The sequence below is a fragment of the Schistosoma haematobium genome, chromosome 4 (assembly GCF_000699445.3).
Source record: "Schistosoma haematobium chromosome 4, whole genome shotgun sequence".
In the NCBI taxonomy this organism is placed as follows: Eukaryota; Metazoa; Platyhelminthes; class Trematoda; order Strigeidida; family Schistosomatidae; genus Schistosoma; species Schistosoma haematobium.
In genome coordinates this window covers 29431121-29453507 of record NC_067199.1, presented here as the reverse complement: position 1 = coordinate 29453507, position 22387 = coordinate 29431121, and the positions used below count along the sequence as shown (strand labels likewise).

General features: G+C 33.1%; 1 protein-coding gene across 1 annotated transcript in view; it reads left to right on the top strand.

Annotated features, from left to right (window-relative positions):
• Nucleotides 1-1660: 1660 nt before the first annotated feature.
• Nucleotides 1661-22387, top strand: part of CSPG4_1 (Laminin G domain) — a 45352-nt gene continuing 24625 nt past the window's right edge. Inside the window, exons 1-3 of the mRNA XM_051216155.1 lie at nucleotides 1661-1821; nucleotides 5797-6002; nucleotides 7530-9934. Of these exons, the coding sequence (XP_051066720.1) occupies nucleotides 5815-6002; nucleotides 7530-9471 (2130 nt within the window). The 5' untranslated portion in view covers nucleotides 1661-1821; nucleotides 5797-5814 and the 3' untranslated portion in view covers nucleotides 9472-9934. Of the gene's footprint in view, nucleotides 1822-5796; nucleotides 6003-7529 lie in introns of the transcript that reaches the window.

Genomic DNA, 22387 nt, shown 5'->3' with positions numbered 1-22387 from the left:
ACGCAAAATGATAAATTTTATGTTTACAATCTTTCAAAAATACAAACATTCACAAATTAGTCGAGCTTGTTCATTTACACGTCTTAAATTTCGAGTGAGACAGAGAAAGAGAAGGTGTCAAACACAGGTCCAATAAATATTACATGATAAATTTTTGCTTGAAATACTGTTGTTTAAATCTGTAGTTGGTTTTACGAGATGTTTGGTCGTAACTTATTTAAATGTAAGAATAGCTTATCGTTACTCTCTGGATTACTGCGCTATTCCGATTTTCAGTGGTGAAAATATGGTCGATTTCAGTGTTAGAGTTAAATAATGTTACGCATATGTTTCTTCCTGCTGATAGCTATGTTTATAAATAAGTTACTGGACCACAACGGTTCTGCGTCTATTCTTTTTAACAATGAAAAAGCTGAAGTCAACTCACTACATTATTTCGATTCCTCTGGATGCTACTTTTCATGCTGCGATCACAAGTTTTACAATGGGTCTGAAATTTCCGGTGAAAAATTGGTAATTTCCCGTCAAACTACTAGTGATTTGGCAGAACTGACTGAAATTTGGAGTTTTATTGAACATTTCTGCAAGGTTTGTTTTTCATACTATTTATTTTTCTGAGTTACACAAATTTTCAGCTGAAATTTGAAGTGTCATTTGAGAATTTGTCTTGGCAGGCAGCAGATGTTTACGTTTTTCTTCCACAGCTGAGACCTAGTTAGTTTTTACATGATTGTAACGTTCCCCAGATGTATTCACAAATATATTAAACCTTTGGAATTCAGTAATCATGTTTCTTTCCAAGTTGATAGGCAGCTCATCGAGTTCTAGCCTTTAGTTTAGGAGTTAAACGGTCATAGACAGTTCTTTATTGCACTATACAGTTTTCGACTTCCTACACTGGTGCGTCAGCAGGCGTGTTTTTGTAAATTTCGACTCTACGCTTAAAAAATGGATAAAATGTAGTTGATACAATGGATGATGACGGATAATATGTATATCACTTTGTTTACTAACCATAATTTCGATATTTTGAAAATATTTCATTGTATAACTTAACAGCAATATGCTTACTGTAGCAACTAAGGCTTTGAATAGTCCTAATATAGAGCCTACATTTGCAAACTACTGGAAACTAGAAGTACATATGCTTCAGACACTGATTTATTGATCATTGGGGTAAAAGTATTCTTAGTTTGATTGGCCTTTAAGTTTTCGATCTGAAAAATTATGCTTGTATGGACTTTTAAGTTCATTTTTGTGTTTTCAGATCTTATATCCAGAAAATTATCTTTGTTTTTTTTAAAAAGGATAAAACACAGACCCTACTTCAGGAGATTTTTCGGAAAATTACTTCAATTATCACGATTTTATGTTATTTAATCAAGTAGCTTCCAAATTTTCTTCACAGTCGTTGGGTAGATTAAATTTAATGATGAATTTAAGTTGCTTATTGTCTGTTCAGTAGCATACGTAATGCTATTACAATTGTACACATTTACAAAGGATCAATATACATAGTAGTAAATTGTGCATTTTTTAAAACTAATAGATTGATGTACAGGCGGACAGAAGATGCTTATAAAGCACAAACGTTTATGATATGGTGGTTTCATAATATTGTATAATCAAATATACAAAAATTTCAAATAACTACTTTCCTTTTCAATATCTGGACTGTAATGGAAAATCGTAATAAATATTCAGTCTCAATAGAGATTAGTGAGTCAAACCCTAGAATATGGTTGATAGAAGCAACACAATGTCCTCAGTGATCCATCTTATGCATATTTGGCTCTATAAAAAACGTAGTTTTATGCTTCTGTAAGTTTTAAATCAACTTATTTGCATATGTCTACCTAAATAATTTATTCCTAACCTAAATACATACCAGTTTAGGTTGTCACAACTTGCGAACTTACAATAATAAATTAAATTGATAATATGGAAGCTGGGGATTTAGGAAAAGTAATGTCATTCGTAGCAGTAGGCTTAAGGTGTTGTAGTTCTAAAATAACTGGCCTTGGGATAATCATTTTTGTATTCACCTCTGTTGAGTAATATAGAAAGACACTAGCAAGTTAGGTACTTGTATATTTATAAGCCAAAAGTTTTGATTTAATCAAACTAATATTGAGAAGCCTATTTAAGTCACACTTTAGTTTTTAATTAACGAATGCGCTTTATCCAAAATATATGTGTAAAAATGGTGTTCGGCGTAACAGGCAGATGAACACTACAAATTTGCATTGGACTACGATAATATCAGCTGTTAACAATGACATTTTATCTAATAGCACCAAATATTTTTCATGGTTTTTAGACAGTATAATGGCGAATCACTTTCAGTCCTTAAAATGTTTGTTTCAACCTTTATTGTCCCTTTACATTAAAAAGAACTAATTGAATTGAAAACGAGATGGAAAGTAAGAAGATATATATTTTCGACGCAAAACTATTTGACAAACGGTCATCTGAATTTATTTGGTATAAGTTTGAACTTCATATTAACTTGGAGCGCGATAGAATAGATAAAAGCGATCTGTATTTTCAATAATTCTACACTTTAGAGGAGATCAAAGTTAGACCTTATTTCATTCAACGTTCTGAAATTTATGTAGTGTTTCGTTGAATGGCCGATATTTCCATCGAGCGAACAACTACATTTTTCTTTGTCGCGAATCTTGTTTCATAAAGTTAAGCCTTATGTAGACACAAGAATGTTAGGGGTTGATGTTGTTTGATAACTTCAATACCTTTTAGGGTGTATAACCACTTTTGCCATACAATAACAGATTTGTAATCATTATATTTCACAGCATCTTGACCGATACTTTGATAAATTTTTATCCTAGGATACTCTATTGCGCTCCTCGTTTATAGCTGTTTAGATACATTTGTACTTATCACTACGTGGAGTTTGGTTTACTTCGTGATTCATACAAACATACTGTACATTAAGCATATTTATAGAATGACTCGACTAATGGGATTAAATAACAAGTAAGGGAGATCTTTATTTAGTATCGGCCATTTAAAATAAGGGTGGTTAAACATGTATAAGAAAAATGTATAGGAATAATATAATATTTTTATTCTTTTGAGAGTGTTACACCATCACAACTACACGAAAAAAGAATAGTTTGTCATTTAATTATTTAATGCCCTTAACTTAGGGAACGCTTTGTAAAAACTACGACATACTGAGAAACAATTATTTTCTCCCACGTCAACAAGTGAAGTAAAACATAAATACTTTACAAGAAACCAGTTTTTACCTTATATGTGCCAATTGTATTACTAATATGTGATCTTCAGTTGTCCCTAGCAAAAACATACTCAAACTAAAATGTTAAAAACGGTTTGAGACAGACGGGAACAAAGTTTTCTTATATATGCAGAAGACAAAAAGTTTCCGGGTTTGTTTGTGGACTTATTTTATAAAGTACAGCATTACTTTGATATAATCTTCATAAAATTGTAAATATGAATGACCACTGAAGTTCAGCACATTTTGTCTGTATAATTAATCAGTATATTTTTGCAAAACTAACAATTCTGTGTAGATAGCTAGCTGTTCACAGTAGGAAGGGAAATTTAGTTGACAAACTTTCAGCTTTTGAAGTCCTAAAATATTATAACGGGAAGATCGTAGTAAGCTAACAAGAATGGTGAGCTATCAATATACATAAGCATATAGAACTTTGTAAAACTACAGTCTAACAGCTGCCAAAAATGCTTGCTCTAAAACTGATTCTAATGAGTGATATCAATAGCCTAATGTTCTGGGAAAGGACAAAAATTACATTCACAAGCAGAAAGGGTATATAGGCAGATATAATTTGAAAAAACTCAAATTTTCGTAACTGAGTGTAAATATTTAAATACACCTATCAATTTCGAAATTTACGAAAACCCAAAGGTTTTCAAAGACTATTCAATGAATTACGCCAAAGATAGGTAAAGTTTGGTTGTTGACGTCTTAACAACTAATAGTTTTGGGAAGCTATTGACTCTAAATGCCACAAATTATTCAGATATTTTGTTACAGTAGTCGAATTGTTACTCCTTCATCATTTTTATTTAATATACCGATTGAAATTTAAATCTTTTGTTAGCAATTTTATGTCTGACTCCTGAAATTTATGTTGCTGTATTCACCATACTACTTTCATGTTTTTAGTTTTAGAAGATTTACTATTATCAGAATGACTTTTTAATATATGTTTTCTGAGTGAAGTGATACGTACCAATTTCAGAGTGAATGACTATGTGACAAGCAAAAATTGTAATCTTCTATTTATTTAAAATAAACTAGCAACGTATGGGGTAGCAATAGTACACTTGTCACAGCTGTTCCACATTTATATTCATATCCTCGATTTATTTAGTTTATTATGTTTTTAAATATCTGTTTACTTGTGTGGATGCTACGTAGTCAGCTTTGACTCTGTGATAGATGTGAAGATGTTTATTCTAAATTTCCTTTCAACAAATGACTATGCTTGTATGTCTCAATCAGAAGGTTGATAAGGCAAATGAAAGGCTAGTTTTATCAAATTGTTTTTTAAATGTTTGCAAATTGTGTATTTGAAAAATCAGTCTGTCTAGCTACTGCCTGTTATATTTGAGCAATGTTCCATTCATTTTTAACAGTTGTGTGCTCAAAAATTATGATCATTTGATTCTAATTGCGTTTGCTACTTCGGTGATTCTTTATTACTTTTATTATGACAGTGTAATCCTTTATTTTTGTCATAATTATCAATTAATTCGACCACCTCTTCTACGTCCTGTATGATTATTTTTGACTGCTGAGTGTCAATCTTAACCATATCTAATAACATATCATATGTCGTATTCCCATTTCATCATTTTCAGTTCCTTCTCGAATATCAGTTTCAAAATCGTCAGCTCAAATGTATCAGGTCTATGTTTCTAAGCAGAATACTCCCAACAATTTAAGGTTGTTTTCAGCTGAGACAGAACTTGAAATCAAATGAATTCATTTCACTATATAAATTGTTACTTTTGCTTTTTTTAAGCTTCCATAATGTAGATTCTAAAAGTTTTTTTCCCGAAAACACGTTGTATTAGTTACGTACACTGTATCTTCTTTGAGGAAACATAAGTTATTCTGATTCCGCAGTTACTATTTTTTATGATTCATATTACTCGCATTTCATCTGTTTGACTCTACGATGAATTTTGTGATTGTGTTTTCCTGAAATTTTATGACGAAAAAGGCCCTAATATGTAATTATATAATGACACGAAACATTTAGATGCGCTAAATTATAAGTGGTTTTCAATATTATATTTTAATAGCTTGATGCTTACTATCATTTTAGAAGGGATGAATTTATCCGTTTTCCGCATATTAGCAAAATCCTGGCTAGTCGTTTCTGTTAAACTCAAAATTTACTTTTTTATACTTTTGAAAATGTAACTAATAAAGTAAATAATCTCTGTTTAAGAAACCGTTTTGATTAACTATTTTGTTCAGTATGTGTGATACTAGCTGGAACACTTGGGACAGTTTCGTAATACGATACATCTTCGTTTAATTTATCTATGAACTCCTGCCCGAAATTAAAACTCTACTACATCTTGATAGAAGATTAAGCAGTTCTCTACACAGTACCATAGCAAGAAGTTTATCATTCATTATCAGTATTTATTAAAGGAGAGTAACTTTACACAACAAAAACTAAAGCCGAAAACTAAATTAAACGAATAATAATATAAGCAATATGAATCTGTTTCATTGACTTTTACGTCTTGATTATACATTTTCAGCATATCAATGTATCTAAAATGTTTATGAATTCTTCAACATACTCAAATATACAACGTCATCTAACTTTAGAAGTTGGAAAACCTGAATTCATGAATAATGGAAACAACAGATACTTTTGTTTGTATTGTATCAGAAACTACATGTTAAAAGCATCCATAAAATCTGACATAAACACTGAGCAGTATTTGAATTTATTTCTTTTTCGGTAAGTTTCTTTATTTTTTTAAAAGTTTAGTGTTAATAATAACGACAAATTATTCTGATACACAGGTTTAAGGTTCTCAGTAGCTGACTGACTGAATCCAAAAGTATTAAGCATTACCAGTATGGGGTTGTGAAGACCGTTGAGGTTTTGATTGAGATCATGAACCGATGAATGTTAGACCACCATTGAAAACCTGGGGGCACTGGACGGCCGTTTCGGACTTACAGTGAGAAGCTACGACCAATGGAGCTAATCCGTATCAGGTAGAGACAGGTGTCTACCTCAGACAATGGAAGATAGTCGCACAATTTCGTGGATTGGTCGAAGTTGAACATTAACACCGTTGGATGCCGGCTCAGCGGTCTAGAGGTAAAGGATTCGCGCGCGAAACCAAAGGTCTTGAGTTTGAATCTCGCATGCGGGATCGTGGGTGCGCACTTCTGAGGAGTCCCGTTCTAGGACGGAACGACCGTCCAGTGCTTCCAAGTATTAATCATTGTTGATCGTGTAATTTCGTAGGATTTATTTCCTCTAGTATGCAGCTGAACCATGGCATATCATTTATAATTAAAACTATGTAAGGTTCGGAAAAAAGGAATAATGGATAGACATTTTGCATCATTTGCGAATTGAACCCTCAGTTATCTCATTTTCAAGTTATTTATGACTAATTAATTCTTGTGTTTATTTATGAAACTAATCATTTTTTTAGAATTGTACAATTTTCTCTGAACTAATCTAGTACACTTTTTTTTTAAAAAAAGCGGATTTGGAAAGAGATGTTCTGTCATAAACAACGAGACGGTATTGGTATCAGGGGAAATAATTCGTAGCTTCCCATATTTATATCAATATGAAATCGACTCTTTAATTACAGCGGTAAATTTTTAATCAATGATGTAATCAAAAAGTTAGAAGTTAATATCAGAATCTATTTTCAAAACTTGTCAAATAATAAGTCTAGAGCTTTGGAAAAATTCATTATTTCTATTCTGTAATTCTTATAATATAGAAGTTAGATTTATTTGGGAAAATAGGTAACATAATAAATATTCAATCAATAACATTATTTTTGAAAGTTGACATTTTTCGATCTAAATTATGTGTAACTATTCACACATTTCTGAACATATCTCCTGATATTCACATTCTATGATGCATATTAATTAACTATGTTCTCCAATGCGCAAGTTCATTTGTATTAACCATTCAGTTTACTTCATAATTCTCTCATTTTCTTGGGGGTTAAAGCAAATGTTAGTGTTTTTAACTCTTTAATCGTGTCTTAGGTTAGTATTCAAAGTATTTATGGGAGTGCATTCTTTAAGGTTCTCATTTATTAACAGTAAGAATGTGACGAATCTCAATTTACGATTTATTGTCTCTATAACGTTGTGATCAACATAGCTTAACCTTACCACTTCGATGCACATAATTGTTTCACTCTCCTTCGGGAGCAAAAAGTATTTCGAAAAATAAAAATCTCATAATTCTACCTGTTAACGTTTATCTGCATTATATTTTTAGGAAGTTTTCACTACGTTCACCACGTTCGATAATTAAAACCAAAGACAAAATTTCTTTATTCAATAAAACTAGAAATATGATACCTACTTTTATGCTTCCAGCAGTAAACAGTGTACCTGTTAGAGCAGTATCTATACATTCATCTAATTTAATGCCATCATCAAGTAGTAATATTATGAACGAGTTCAACCAAGTAACATTTCTACATTACCAGTTTGATGTCGTACAAATTAAATATGGGATTATACAAATAAAAGTAGATGACGATCAAGCAACATGGAAACAAACAACTACATTTACTGGATTACAAGTAATTGAACAAAAGGTTCGTTATATTAGCCTTGTAGCTCAACCAGAAAATACGCAAACGGCGTTTAATGATCGCATACATATAACCTGTTTTAGAAATTTGGAAAAATCTAACATCATGAGGTTAGTTTTGCCAGTGAACTTTATCCGAATTCATATAAGTATCACCGTAAACAGACCTCTTTTGATTTATGTAAGTACCGTCAATGATAAGATAAACCCACATCTTATTGGCATAGAAGGCCGTACGGCTCGACTGGACTCAAGATATTTAGAGGTCAGAGCTGAACCATGGGAAAAGGATTCACTAATATGGTTTACTGTAACGAAAATTCCGATACATGGACACTTATTTCTAGTTAATCGAAGCAGTCAGCAGACAAATACAAATAAGGAGTTTGATGATAAAATTTATCTGGGTGTTAGTTCACAATTTACACAAGAAGACTTAAGAGCAGGAAATTTATTTTATACCTTTCGCCGTGTACTAGATGATAGTTCGGAGAGGACTTCAGATGTAAGTTCTAAACGTTTTAGTTTAATCGATGAATTCAAATATCGTGTTAATGTAGAAGGAGCTCAACCCAAGACAATATACGATTTTCGAATAGTTATCAAGAAGATATCCAGCACTACTTCAATCTCTACTGTTAAATTTAGTCCTACAATTATAAACAGAGGTGGAATTGTAGAGGAAGGTGGAGATCTGACTCTAACACCTGAGTTGTTTTATGCTAAACATTCACAATGTCAAAACAATTCTGTACAAAAGTCATCTAATGAGCTATTTCAAGACTATGATCTATATTTTCAAATCCTCTCATTACCTGGACATGGTACACTTTTAATAAAATCACCGTATAATTCAACTTTAACCAATTTAATTAATTTGACAGAATATAACCACAAATTAATTAATTATAACTTGTTAATATATCGTCATAATGATGAAGAAGAATTTAAGGATAGTTTTCAATTTCAATTTTTTTGCCGTCAAACACCTATTAGCCATTCATATGATGATGCTAATGACGATATAACCGTACATTTAACAGGATTATCACATACTTCAGTAGATGAACTATTTGGTCAACCAGTTACTTCTATTTTTCGGATTCGTATTATTCCAGTGAATGATAATCCTCCGAATTTGTATATAACTCCTCTATTTGTTGAATTTAACACAACAAATAACACACTAAGTAAATCATTTAAAATAATAGATAAAGATAAGAATTTGCAGAACGATTATTTTGATAATAAAAACGATGACAATAATAATAATGATGAATCGATTTATAAAAGGGGTGATTTTTGGATTTATTGGGAAGAAAACAAAAACTTCCACAGAAAAGATATTATATATCCAAGTTTGGGATATTTCATTCAAAATCTTGATATGACTGTCAGTCGTCGTTTCAAATATTCTGAATTAACTAATGGTCTTATTAACTTTAAACATATGGGACTTCCTACCGGCCAAGTGAATCTTAAAGTAATGGATGGAAAGTTTACTGTTACTAAGCTACTAACAATCAATGCAACCAAGCCCACTTTTCTTGTATTGCAGCCAAGTCGTTTAACATTGAGATCAAACGGGAGAGTTTTCATTCCTATCGAGGTAGGCGGTTAATGAAAACTATTATTTTATTATATTCTATAAAACTGAATATCGTGGAAATGCACTATTGAGTATCCGGCTCTAAGTGGATTTCTTTTATTTTTACAGTTTTGAATACTGTAACTTATTTCCTGCCTGTAGTATTTATTTCTAAGCAAATGAGTGATGTAGAAATGAAAGCTCTATTTTTATTAGGCTGAGATATTTTATTCTCTGATTATTTTGATAATAAATTTTGGCTTTACTACATGCTTACTAATGATTTCTAATATATTATTCTAATCTCTGAACAAGATATATTTGCTGAGGTGTAAGATAGCAGTATAATCTAATTTGAAGTAATCGGCACTGATGATGGAAGGAATTAGAGTAAGAAAGATTATCAGTAATAACCATATATAGATATATATATTTACGCATAAACAAGTGTGAGGTCATTTGAAGATGGAATTCAAAAACATATGGCAGATTGAGGCAAGATCATAACAGTATCAATTAGAGAACTCGAACCTGATTTATGTCTTGAGAGTGACACTAGTCAACTTATCATTGCTTAGGAAAATTGACGGAATCGAATAATATCACCTGACCATACTATCATTATTTTATTAGTATTCCCATATTATCACTTATTTTGCTATCCAATCTTCGCCAAAGCATTGGTCAAAACAATATTTTATAGAGTAGAAAAGATATGTACCACAGACAAACTGGAGAAATAATTGATGAACATTGAAAAATGCCCAAGAGACAACTACTACGCATATAAATTTATTGACCAATATAAAAACCTTGAGGAAACAGAACTGAAGTGACTACATTCAGTAAAAAAACATTCTCTATAAATCTCAACTTCAAAGGTGATGACGTTGCAAGCGCAATCGGCAGGAGGCTCGGCACTACATTAGTCAGAACTTACCGGGTAGCTAAACTATTAATTTTGTATGAAACAACATGCTCAAGGTCGATAAGCACCCCTTTCATGTTACCGCCAACTGTATTTATCAATTAACGTGTACTTGCCAAAGCAACTACATTGACCGAGCAGAAAGGAGGGCATATCTTAGATTTTTAGAACATGTTCCAAGAAACCTTAGAACAAGAGAAAGAGTGGCTTTAAACAGTGCAACTACCAAACATATCTTAAATACAGGACACCAGATCGGTACCTTGTAAGTTTCCAAAGTGATTAATAAGCAGCCACGCTTCAGTCCTCTGAAGTTTGCTGAAGCCGTTGCTATCAGGCGTCAAAAACCTGATTTGTGTGTTCAAAAGATGTTTATTAGTCTTTCCTTGCTTTAGTGACAAATATTCCTTCGTAGCATTTTAAAGAAATTCTTTTATAACTCTTTCTTTCGCTCAACTACGTCACTGCGTCTTTCTGCTTCGACTGTCTTTCAGATTTGTAATCTTATTTTATTAACTGAGCTTACTCATTTAATTCTTATCAGCGTTTACTCATTGTGTAATCACTTGTTTCTAGCTCTTTGAACCATTGTTACAATCAATTTTGTAGAATTTTACTTTACATAAGGCGTTTATTTACAATATTTTATTCAGTTTATTAATTTTATTTACACCCTTGCTATACTATACAGATGTATCTTCAAAATAACTTTTAACTATACTTTTTCGTGTAAGTGATTTAAATCTCTTTGGCAGTTATGATTTTAAATATCACAGGTTGCAAGGAGCTGACTAGAACCAAAAGAAGTAAGATGAATTGATGCGATTCTGAAAAGAGCAAGAAAAAAATCCTAGCAGAATAGCATGAATTCATTTTATTTCGTAGGTTCTCGTCAGCTGCTTACAACCTGTGATATTTAAAATCATAATTACATAATGGGATTAAATTACATGAGAGGTTTGATTGGAAGTTATATTGAAGAAATATTCGTACAATATAGCGAGGGTGTAAATAAAATTAACAGACTGAATACTGTAAATATATACCTTATGTGAAAGAACATTCTGCAACATTGATTGTGAAAACGGTTCAGACGGCTAGAAACAAGTGATTACATAATGCGTAAACATTGATAGGAATAAAACGAGTAGAGCTCAGTTGATAAAATGAGATTATTAATTTGGAAAATAGTTGAAGTAAGAAAAATCAATGTTGTAATAAATGCAGGAAAGAGTTTAAAGAAAAAAAGTTTTTAAGTTGCAGCGACGGACTATTTGTCACCAAGTCAAAGGAAGAATAATAACCATCTCCTTTTGAACAAATAAGTCAGGTTTTTGACGCCTGATGGCAACAACTTCTCAAACTTCAGAAGACTGGAGTTTGGCTGCTTACTAGTCACCTTAAAGGATTGCAAGATATCCTGATGTATTGTATCAAGGAGATGTTTGGTGATTGTACTGTTCAGAGTAACACAGTTGTTAGAAAACGGGTACTAGGTAAGGATGGCAAATCAATTGATGAAGTAGTGAAACTTCATCAGTTGAGATGGCTGGGACATGTGTTACGTATGCCCAACGACCGACTACCTCGACGTGCTATGTTCAGTGGTATAGGAGTAGATTGGAAGAAAGCTAGAGGTGGCCAAACCAAAACATGGCACAAGTCCATGAAGTCACTGACAAGTGAACTGAGTCATGTTGGTAGGTGTAGACTACCTGGTTGGGGACGGCGAGATGATAGCAACCGATGGTTAGAGACGTTGAATGACATGGCTCAAAATCGTTTGCAATGGCGCAGGTGCATCCACTCTTTGTGTTCTCCCAAATTCTAATCTTCTGAATTCTTCATGTCCCTTTTTTCCTCTTTCCAAATTTATTTCACTGGATTATACTCTTTAAATAACATCTCCAAACCCTAATCTTCCCGATTACTGCTTATAATCTTGCTACCTCTACCACCACGGGATTTGAATCGACAACTGCATCTTTGTGCTAATGTGGTGTGGCAACTCTAACTGATGTACATACGTACGAAGTTCTACGTTGTTACTGACTGACTGACTTGTTCTGAGACGTTTTAAAACATGTTAAAAAAATCTAAGATATGCCCTCCTTTCTGTTCGGCCAATGTAGCTGTTTTGGTAAGCACATGTAAATTAATAAATACAGTTGGCAGTAACGTGAAAGGGGTGCTTATCGACCTTGAACATGTTGTTTAGTTTCTTGTTGATTATGTGTATGACATCATCACCTTTGAAGTGAAGATTTATAGGTATTTGTTTTTTATTGACCGTAATTATTTCGGTCCTTTTTTCTCTGAGCTTTTTATATTTATCAATAAACTTTTGTGTGTAAAAGTTGTCTCTTAGGCATTTTTCCACGTTCATTAATTCTTCTTCCAGTTTGTCGGCAGTACATATCTTTTCTACCCTGTAAAATAGTGTTTTAACCAATGCCTTCTTGTAACTAATTGGACAAAAACTACTGAAATTCATGTAGAGGCCATTCCAATTACTTTTTCTATAAACTGAACGTTGGACTGTCCCGTCTCCCCTGCGTTTCATGGCAACATCAAGAAAGTGGAACATGTCGTTCTGTTCGTCCTCCATAGTGAAATGTATGTTAGTGTGAGCGTTATTGAAAAGTTTGAGCAGGCGGATTGCATGCTGTTTATTGTTACAGATAATAAATGTGTCGTCCACATATCTGGAGTATTCCGTTGTTTCACTAATTGCCTGTTTAAGTACCGTGTTTTCAAGATAACCCATAAAAATATCTGCCATAATTGGACCTAGTGGGCTTCCCATTGCTACGCCATCGATTTGGCGATATATGGTGTTATTGAACTGGAATTGAACATCTATTGTGCACATTAGTAGTAGTTTTTTGTAATCTGAGGCTGGTAAAGGTAGGAGATCATAATTCTGACAAATTATTTCAATAGTACCAAAAAGTGGTATGTTGGTGAACAAGGATGTTACATCAACAGAAACCATGAACTTATCGGCAGCATTCGTATGATTTAGTCTATCAGCAAACTGGAATGTGTCTCTTAACGTAAATGTTACTAAACTCCGACGAACCGGTCTCAGTTTTTCTGCTAACCAGCTTGCAACTTTATGATACGGTGAGTTGATCATTGGTAGGATAAGTCTGAGGGGAAAGTCATGTTTGTGAAGTTTTGGTAAACCATGCAGATGAGGAAGATGTGAACCACGTGGTCTTAGATCATTGTAAGTAGGATTAACAATCAGTTTCCTTTATAGAAGTTTTCTAAGCATGCCTGTCATTCGTTTTTCTGTTGAATCAGTCAAACGTTTTTGGATTTATCTACCTTGAATCTCAGTTGATCGTCTAGGATTGACTTGATCCTTGTGACATAATCAGCTGTATTCATTAGGCCGACACCTGAACCTCTATCCGGTCATAAAATCATCACCTCATTATTTTTTTGATATTTCTTAGGGCTGTTAAGTGTTCTTTGGATAGAATATTCGACCTTGGTGTCGATGACACAAAGTATTGGTTGGCAATACCAACTAACTTTGATTTGAACCACCCATTCTTTCCCTCATTCATTGAATGCAAATCTTTTAACTGGTCAAACAGATTCTCGAATTGAGCTTCAGTATCAATCCTGTCAGTATTTGTTTTTGGTATATGAAATTTGAGTCTCAGTGATAAGGCTTCTGTTTCTATATTATTAGGCTTCATATTTGATAAGTTATAGATAGACTTCTAAGGGTATTCCGGCACCCTAAACATAGTTGTTCTCTTATCAGGATTTTCGATAGAGATTTATGGAAATTCTTGCAAATATTGATTTGAAGATTACGAATAATATTCACGAATTTTATTCGACATACGATGTTTAAATCATTAACGGCTTTATCAAAAGCACCGACCTCAGTCCTTAGTCGTGTAATGGGTAATTTTGTTGGTTGAATGTGCGATTTGGTGATGCGTCTTAGATGAGTAATTTTGTTGATTCAATGCTATGTTGATTCATGCTCTATCTCTCTTCAAGATGATAAAGGGAACTGTGTGTATGTAATGGTTCCGTGAGCTTACATTTTGCAGGTAGATTAACCGCTCAGAATTAGCCTGGAAAAATTATTAAGAACGTAAGGTCATGTGTAGACTATTTTATTTTTGTGCTGATCCAATTACCTTGACTAACTAGTTAAGAAGTTGGAGTTCAGAAATGCTGCAGTTAGATTTATGTACCATTCGTTTCTAGTCAGTACACTAAGATTGCTGATAGAATCTACATTTTTGATACATTCACAATTACTAGGCTTAGCAGAGAGAAAACTGAAAATAATAAATTTGATTCACTATCATAATTTAACGCTAATTGACTACAGACAACATTCATCTTCATATATTACATGAATAGATCACTTAATTGACTTGAAGTAGTATAGTAACAAAAAGGACTGGTCTTCCAGACAAATTGAACAAATATTCAAAAATGTTTTGGGTCAGTTTTCGTACTTTCAAAAATGTTGTCCTAAGACCAATCAACCGTATTATACTATAAAAATAGAGTTAAATAGATAAAAGTCTCGTTACAAAATACTGATGAATTCTTCATAGAAAGTATATAAATTAATTTTGTGTGTAACTAATGTGAAGATTGAGGAAACACTATCAATAAATTCGCGTTGGATAAAAATGAGACGTGAAACACTAATGTAAGAGAGGATTTTATAATTTCCTGTTCTTTCGGTTTACTGAAGAACTCAGTGGTTTAGATCGATAGAATATTTAATTAATTTGTTCATGAAAACTTTATTTGGCAAATAAGAACGACGTATCAGTTGTGAATATGTTTATGTAAAACCTGCTGAAACATTGGGAAGTCTAAAAATTATATTTGTCTTTTTTTGTCACCCTCTCGAGCCCGAAGTAATAAGCATTCAGAAAATTGCGCAATCTGAGTTGGTTACTTCATAACTGTCCGTGAAGGTGATTAGGTTGTTTAGGTAAGCAATGAGTATGACTAAAGCATCAGCAAACATCGCTATTTGTTTCAAGTTTTATTATCACTGATCAACAAACTAATCTGAGAACAGACCAATTTCGAATTCATTTTGTCAGACTGCCAAATTCATCTTAATTCTTTACATACTAGTGAATGAAATTAGAAACAAAACTAGGGGTCTGTGCTTTATCTTGGTACAACGTTATGTTCGGAATACATTATTTGTGCCAGTCATCTTTAAGAAATACAAGATCTAGCTCAAAAGTGTTTTGGTACAGGTTATCGAATTTCATATCGTTACAGAGAGAAAAAAAGTAACAGGTTACATTTATCGCTTTTGTATTTAAGTTTTGTGGATGGATTATTAAATGCCTATTCTCGTTTTAGACAATTGGGCTGTTAGTAATCCGTCATTCTCATATTACTTAACTTCCGGTAAATATTTTACTACACCTCTGCCTCAAGTTAATTGAATATTTAAATGTTATAGTTGTGGTTTATTATCGTTTTTTTATAAGTAGGTTGTGAAACTCAGAAATAAGTTTTAGATGGGAAGCATATGAGCGCGAAGTAATAAGTTCCAAAAAAAGTCAACTGATTCATGGTACCATACCTAGTTTATCAAATGTGTTTTTTCTCAATGTTTAAGTAATGATATTTATACATCCAATCTGTAGTTAGCTGCTGTTTTATGGCAAATTTGGAGACTTCTGAAGTTAATTAAACATTCAGAATCTGTCATATGATCATATGTAGTTGTTTGAGCATTTTTCTTCACTAACAAAATGTATTTTAGCCTTCTTTTGACTTGATTTGTTCTAATAATTTCCATCTTACTTTAGATTTTAATCTATCCGCGATCATTAATCAATTCGGTTTGTAGATGGATATAGATGATTTTATAGTGAAAAAAGGTTCTCTATCTATTAATTAGATATGAAATTATTTAAAGTACATTACTCCGTTTTGCCATCATTACAGTTAACTCTGTAAGAAGCTTGTCTTTCACTTATCTGTTGAGTATATTTGCGCTGATACATCGGAGAGTTGATATACTCGAATGTTAAATTTAGGTTTAGTGTCTCTTAGCTTTAGAATTACATGACAACTGATATATACAGTTTTTTTAATGCAAAAACCTTTAGCTATTTACAACTGGTAATACCCGTAACTGCGCACGTACCGTGACTTTTGAAGCTTGAGTTCACTATGATATGCAGTAGTATATTTGTGCACACACGGCCCAAACATAAATCTTTTCATTCCTGGAAACATACATTTTAGGTCGGTTTGACGTTCTAAAGATAATTGATCAAAAGAAATAATGCTCTTGTGCATAAATATCCGAAAAATGAAAACAATTTATGTTTCCTTTGGCAAACATGCAAAGAAAAAATTGTGATTTTACTATATATTGCTTATAAATTTGCGTGTTTTTGACATAATTTCATTTAGTGTTACTTTTTGATAAGTTAGTACGACTAATCATAAAAACAATAAACCGCTTATAACTTACATTATTTTCATTCATTATAAAATCATTGAAAATCAAACATAGTACATTGTTGTAAAGAAATTTACAGAGAATAAATTTCATTACATTTCAAGCATTTTCTTGCAAAACAGTTTTTCAAATAGCTTCTATTTTGTTTTCCCTATAAATGCATTTTTTGAAAAAGGTCTTAAGAATGCAGAAAATATCTGAAATACAGGTTTTCAATATGCTTATACACCTTTGATTACAGTTTATGATAGCTAAGTTACAAATTTTCAAATTTTTAAACTGGAGTTGAATTCTGTACATATTGTATCACATTAAATTGTATCGGCATAATATGGGAAAATCATTTCATCATATTATTCCTCATATTCATGAACATATATGACATTTTATATTGTGAACCTAAATTTATCATTCAGTCAATCTTTGTGAGATTTATAATTGACAGATTCCAATGTAATGTAAAATCTAGAGGCTGGAGACATATACTACAAATGAAACTATTGAGATCGTCAAAATTTAGTGAAAAAGACTAAAGATAATTCAAAGATTTTATTCATATATTCGATATTTTACACGAAGAATAAAAATTACTGAATGAATAAATACGATATATATAGGAAAAGATTGTGCAAGGTATAATATTTTGACGATCAGTCTGAAAAAATAACACTACAAAGTGAAATTGTGTATAACTAATGAACGTGACGTTGGAAGTATATGATACATCTTACGAAATAATTTTCTAGTCCTTTACTTTTTAACGTGCATAGAATATTAAAAGATTATATATGCATCATAATTAAATACTGAATAACCATTTGTTTACATTGGCTTTTAAGGAATATATTATGTAAGCTGAAGTTTGTCACCGATACTATTTTTAAGTATTAAAAAAATCAACATCTTTAACGTAGCACTCTGATTCTAAGGCATTTCATCTAAAATATTGTTAAATTTTATAGCTTTATCAATACATAAGATAACTAATAAGTTTATATATGTATATATTCTTAAAAAATGTTTGGACATCATTTTGTTTAAATGAAGTACTACACCTAGTAAGTCGGTAAATCAGAATAACTTCAATAAAAGTTGAGTAATAAAGTTCAAAAGTTTCGTTAATCTGGCTCTGATACGTTATTTCTTGTAAGGCTGAGTTATCAAATTCTTTTACAACTTTTGAATTGGATGTTTTTTGAAATGTGGTTTACATGAGCGTTGCAAATTATTCACCAGTTCACAATATCGTTTAACAACTTTCGTCATTCACGTGGCCCAACCATCTCAGTCGATGAAGATTAACAACCTCATCAACTGATTTACCATCATTCACTAATACCCTGCGTCTAACCTCACTATTACTTACCCGGTGATCCCAGCTTCCTGTAAATCTCATCAGTTCTAGTAGGTTAGTGTTCAACAGGTTTAGAAACCTCGGTTGACTTTTACCAAATTACATCACTTAGCGTCCATCCTCTTTGTTTTATTTTATGGTGTAGAGCATAACCTGAGAATATATATATATATATATATATATATATATATAGGTTATTGGTATTTGATCATAGATATCTTCGAAGCATTGATAGTGCATGTCAGGACTATCTGGCAAGGAATATTGAAGTTAGATTCAGAGTACTAGGCAAAGATGACAAAGTGATTGGTGACGATGTGAATCTTCATTGACCAGTGTGGTTAGAACATGCGTTATGTGTGCCAGTCCACCTATTAACTGGACGGATATTTATGCCAGGTCTAGGAATAGATTGGAAGCAAGCTACTAGTGTTCAAACTGAAATATGGCATCAGTCCAGTCTGTGGGTCTTGGACGTGTAGATGGTACAGGCTACTTGTATGGCTCTACGTGATTATTGTAACTAGTGGGTGGGGATTTTGGATGACATTACTGTGGATTGCTAGCAACGTTGCGCATGTTTTCATAGTTTGTTTTGATGTTATCTTATAGATTTTTTTCCCAAGAACTCATTCTTCATTCTAGAATCATGTCTTCTATGTCTAATCTTTCCTACTACTACTGATGCTTTTCTTGATTTTACTGTGTGTTAATGTGGTGCTGTAACTTTAACCGAAGCGCATATGTGCGAGGTTTTACGTTGCATACGATCGACTGAATTTTCTCTAACTTTATAGGCAATTATCAATAAATTACCATACTTACTCATTGACTAGATATCACCTCTGAAAAAAGATAATTTAATAGACGACATGAGTCGAACGTGTCACAGCATGTATAAAATTAGGATAAATAAACAAAAAGACGGTAAATGTTTGTGTTATTGTGTTGATCAAGCTTATTGTTCATCGTAAATTCAGATAAACCAGCTGATCCGAACAGTTGAAAATAATCGTTGTTTAGATAATAAGTAATAGATTAAATGAAATAAGGTGTTCAGGTTTACTTATTAATTGTTAGTCGCCGTGGGACAGCTAAATGTATTGCATGTCTCTTATTAATACCATTTGAATTTGCACATATGTGTACGGCTTCAGTTGTTAGTCTATTTTGTAAGGAATTTTTTAAATGATTCTTGTGCCATTGAGATCAGTTGTATGACTCGACTCTATTGAGTAATGCTAACACTGACTTGCTTCCTAGTGTTTTTTGACTCATCTGAGGATTTATGAATGCGTTTCAAACAAGGTTTGTGTTCTTTCACCCTCACATTCAGTTATTGTGCTATCATACCTGCATATCAGTCAGTCAGTTAGTCAGTCAGTCAGCTACAACGTAGGACCAAGCACATATGTGCATCGGTCCAGGTTGCCATACCGCATCAGCACAACAAGATGAACACCGGATTCACAGCAGTGGTTAGGTCAAAGATGGTAATATATAAGAGAAAGATTGCATATAGAGATATAGTACAAGAAGAAAGAATTAGTTCGTAGAAAGAAAGATATGAAGCGATTTTAATCTCTTAGTTTAAGGGAAGACAGGGAGTGTATACACCTACGCCATTGTGATCGATTCTGAGCCATGTCACCAAGAGTCTCCAACCATTGGTTACGAAAGTCACGCGGACCCCAACCAAGTAGTCTGCATCTACCAACATGGCTCAGACTAGAAGTTAGTGTCTTCAAGCACTGATGCCACGTTTTGGTTTGGCCGCCCCTAACTTTCTTCCAACCATCTCCAATACCGGATAGCATTGCACGTCGTGGTAGTCGGTGTTCAGGCATACGTAACACGTGGTCCAACCATCTCAGTCGATGAAGATTAACAACCTCATCAACTGATTTACCATCATTCCCTAATACCCTGCGTCTAACCTCACTATTACTTACCCGGTGATCCCAGCAGATGCCAGCAATATTTCTAAGGCATCTGTGGTCAAACACTAATAGCTTACGAGTGTCTTCTACTCTTAGTGGCCATGTTTCGCTGCCGTAAAGTGAAACAGAACGGAGTGCCGCGCAGTATACTCGTCCTTTTATTGATAGACGGATATCTCGCCTTCGCCAAAGGTGACGCAAGTTGGCAAAAGCCAAGCGAGCTTTTCGAATCCGTGCTGAGATTTCGTCAGACACCAACCCATTAGGGCTGACCAGACTTCCAAGATAAGTGAAGTTGTCAACGCGTTCGACTACTTCACTCCCTATCCTTAGTTCAGGTGTTGACGCAGACCAGTCCTGAAGCAACAACTTTCATTTAGTGGGAGAGAAGCGCATTCCAGACATTCTGGCATTGTTCCTTAGTGCTACCAAAAGACTCTGCATTTTGTCAGCGTCTTCACCAAACAGGACTATGTCATCTGCGTATTCTAAGTCGATAGGTGGACCTCCTGAATGGAGATCAATACCCGAGAACTCAGTCGACGAGAACGTTATTTCCATCAGTAGATCTATGATGAAGTTAAACAAAAATGGGGAAAGTGGACAGCCTTGACGGACACCTTGAGGTTGCAAAAGTAGATGACAGTATACCTGCATATACTACATTACAACCACTACGATTGATCTCTTATTAACAATTCTGTTGTTTTTCCTTTCAGACTGAATCTTTGATTCTTACCAGTTTAGAGCTTAGAGCATTTTTGTTCGATCGAATACTTTTGAAGTTCAGAGATTTAGGATCCTTCTGATGTCTTCTAAAATTCCTTTAAAGTATAGGATTAATACCGTGTTAACACATTCTTTTGGTTTGTATCTTTTCTTATCATTTTGATCTTTCTTAACTATTCTATTTGTAGAATCTCTGGCATAATTACATGTCATCAGAGTGAACATAACTAAATTCACTTCAGTTTCTTTGTTGTTTTTTTCCAGTTCAGTGACGATGTTATGAACTCTGTTTATTAAATTCTGAGCCACTGTCACTTTGGTAGGTTGGGGATGTGCTAACTTGAAATCTAAGCATTTACCAGAATATGTTGACTTTCAGAACATATTAATTTGTGAACAATCACTTTCAACCAAACAGCCCAGAGAAGGTAATTCATGGTCGACGGATTCCATCTCTTATGTGAATATGATTCTGTCAGACATACTGTTGACAATTTTTACAAACCCATCTGATCCATCTCGTTTGATGATGAAAAATACGTTATCTGCGTACCTCAACCAGATATTTGGTGGGTAGGAACATTTTAGAATTGCACCTGTTTCCATTTAAATTCATAAATAAGTTAGCAAAAGTTGGAGAAACTGGGGAGTTCCCTTGAAAATCGGAAAAGGTGGAATGAAAGCCTAGATTCAGAGTTTTGGAATGTATGAAGGACCTGATGAGCATCGTTGCTTTACTTCAACGTCAGAACCTAAGAGATTGTATGCAATTTCTAGAGCCATCCTAACAGGAACATTTGTGAACAAAGAGCAAAAATCATAACTTGTCATTAAGTCATCTCTTTCCATGCTGATAGTAGTGATGATGTCTTTGAATTCATTAGAATTTTTTTATTTCAAATTTTATTTCTCTTTCATATAGTTTAAGAATCATTGTTAGATATTTAAAATGATTGTACGTTGGTGGTACGTTGGTATAATTAACCATAGTTATTTTTTCAGCAATATTGAAAATCATAAGTTAGGAAGTAAATTTCCAAGTAATTTGCTTTTTCATAAAGGTCATCACGAATGTTCATCTTGATCCAAACCATATTCAAATTGATGTAATTCGCTCTGGATGCTTTGGAAAATTGGTGTTGTTTGGTCTAACTGATCAGTCGACAAACTGGACATATAATGATTTACTACAATTTCCACTTTATTATAAGTATATTAGATCATGGAGCCAGTCCAAATATCAAAATATAACATCATTTAAGAATGCTGCACGTAGTCTTTACTGTAAATTACTGTATTCAAGTAATAAAAACGATAAGAAAGATGATTCCGTTACATTACGATCGGACGAAGTTTATCTATTTTTCAGTACTACATTCTCTGGCTATATATTACAGCAAGAAGTTAGGTTATCTATTTTACTGGATGAACTTAAATTATGGAATGATGGAAATATTAATGAAGCAAATGATGTTAAATTTACTAGTGACGAATTAACTGTTGAAACC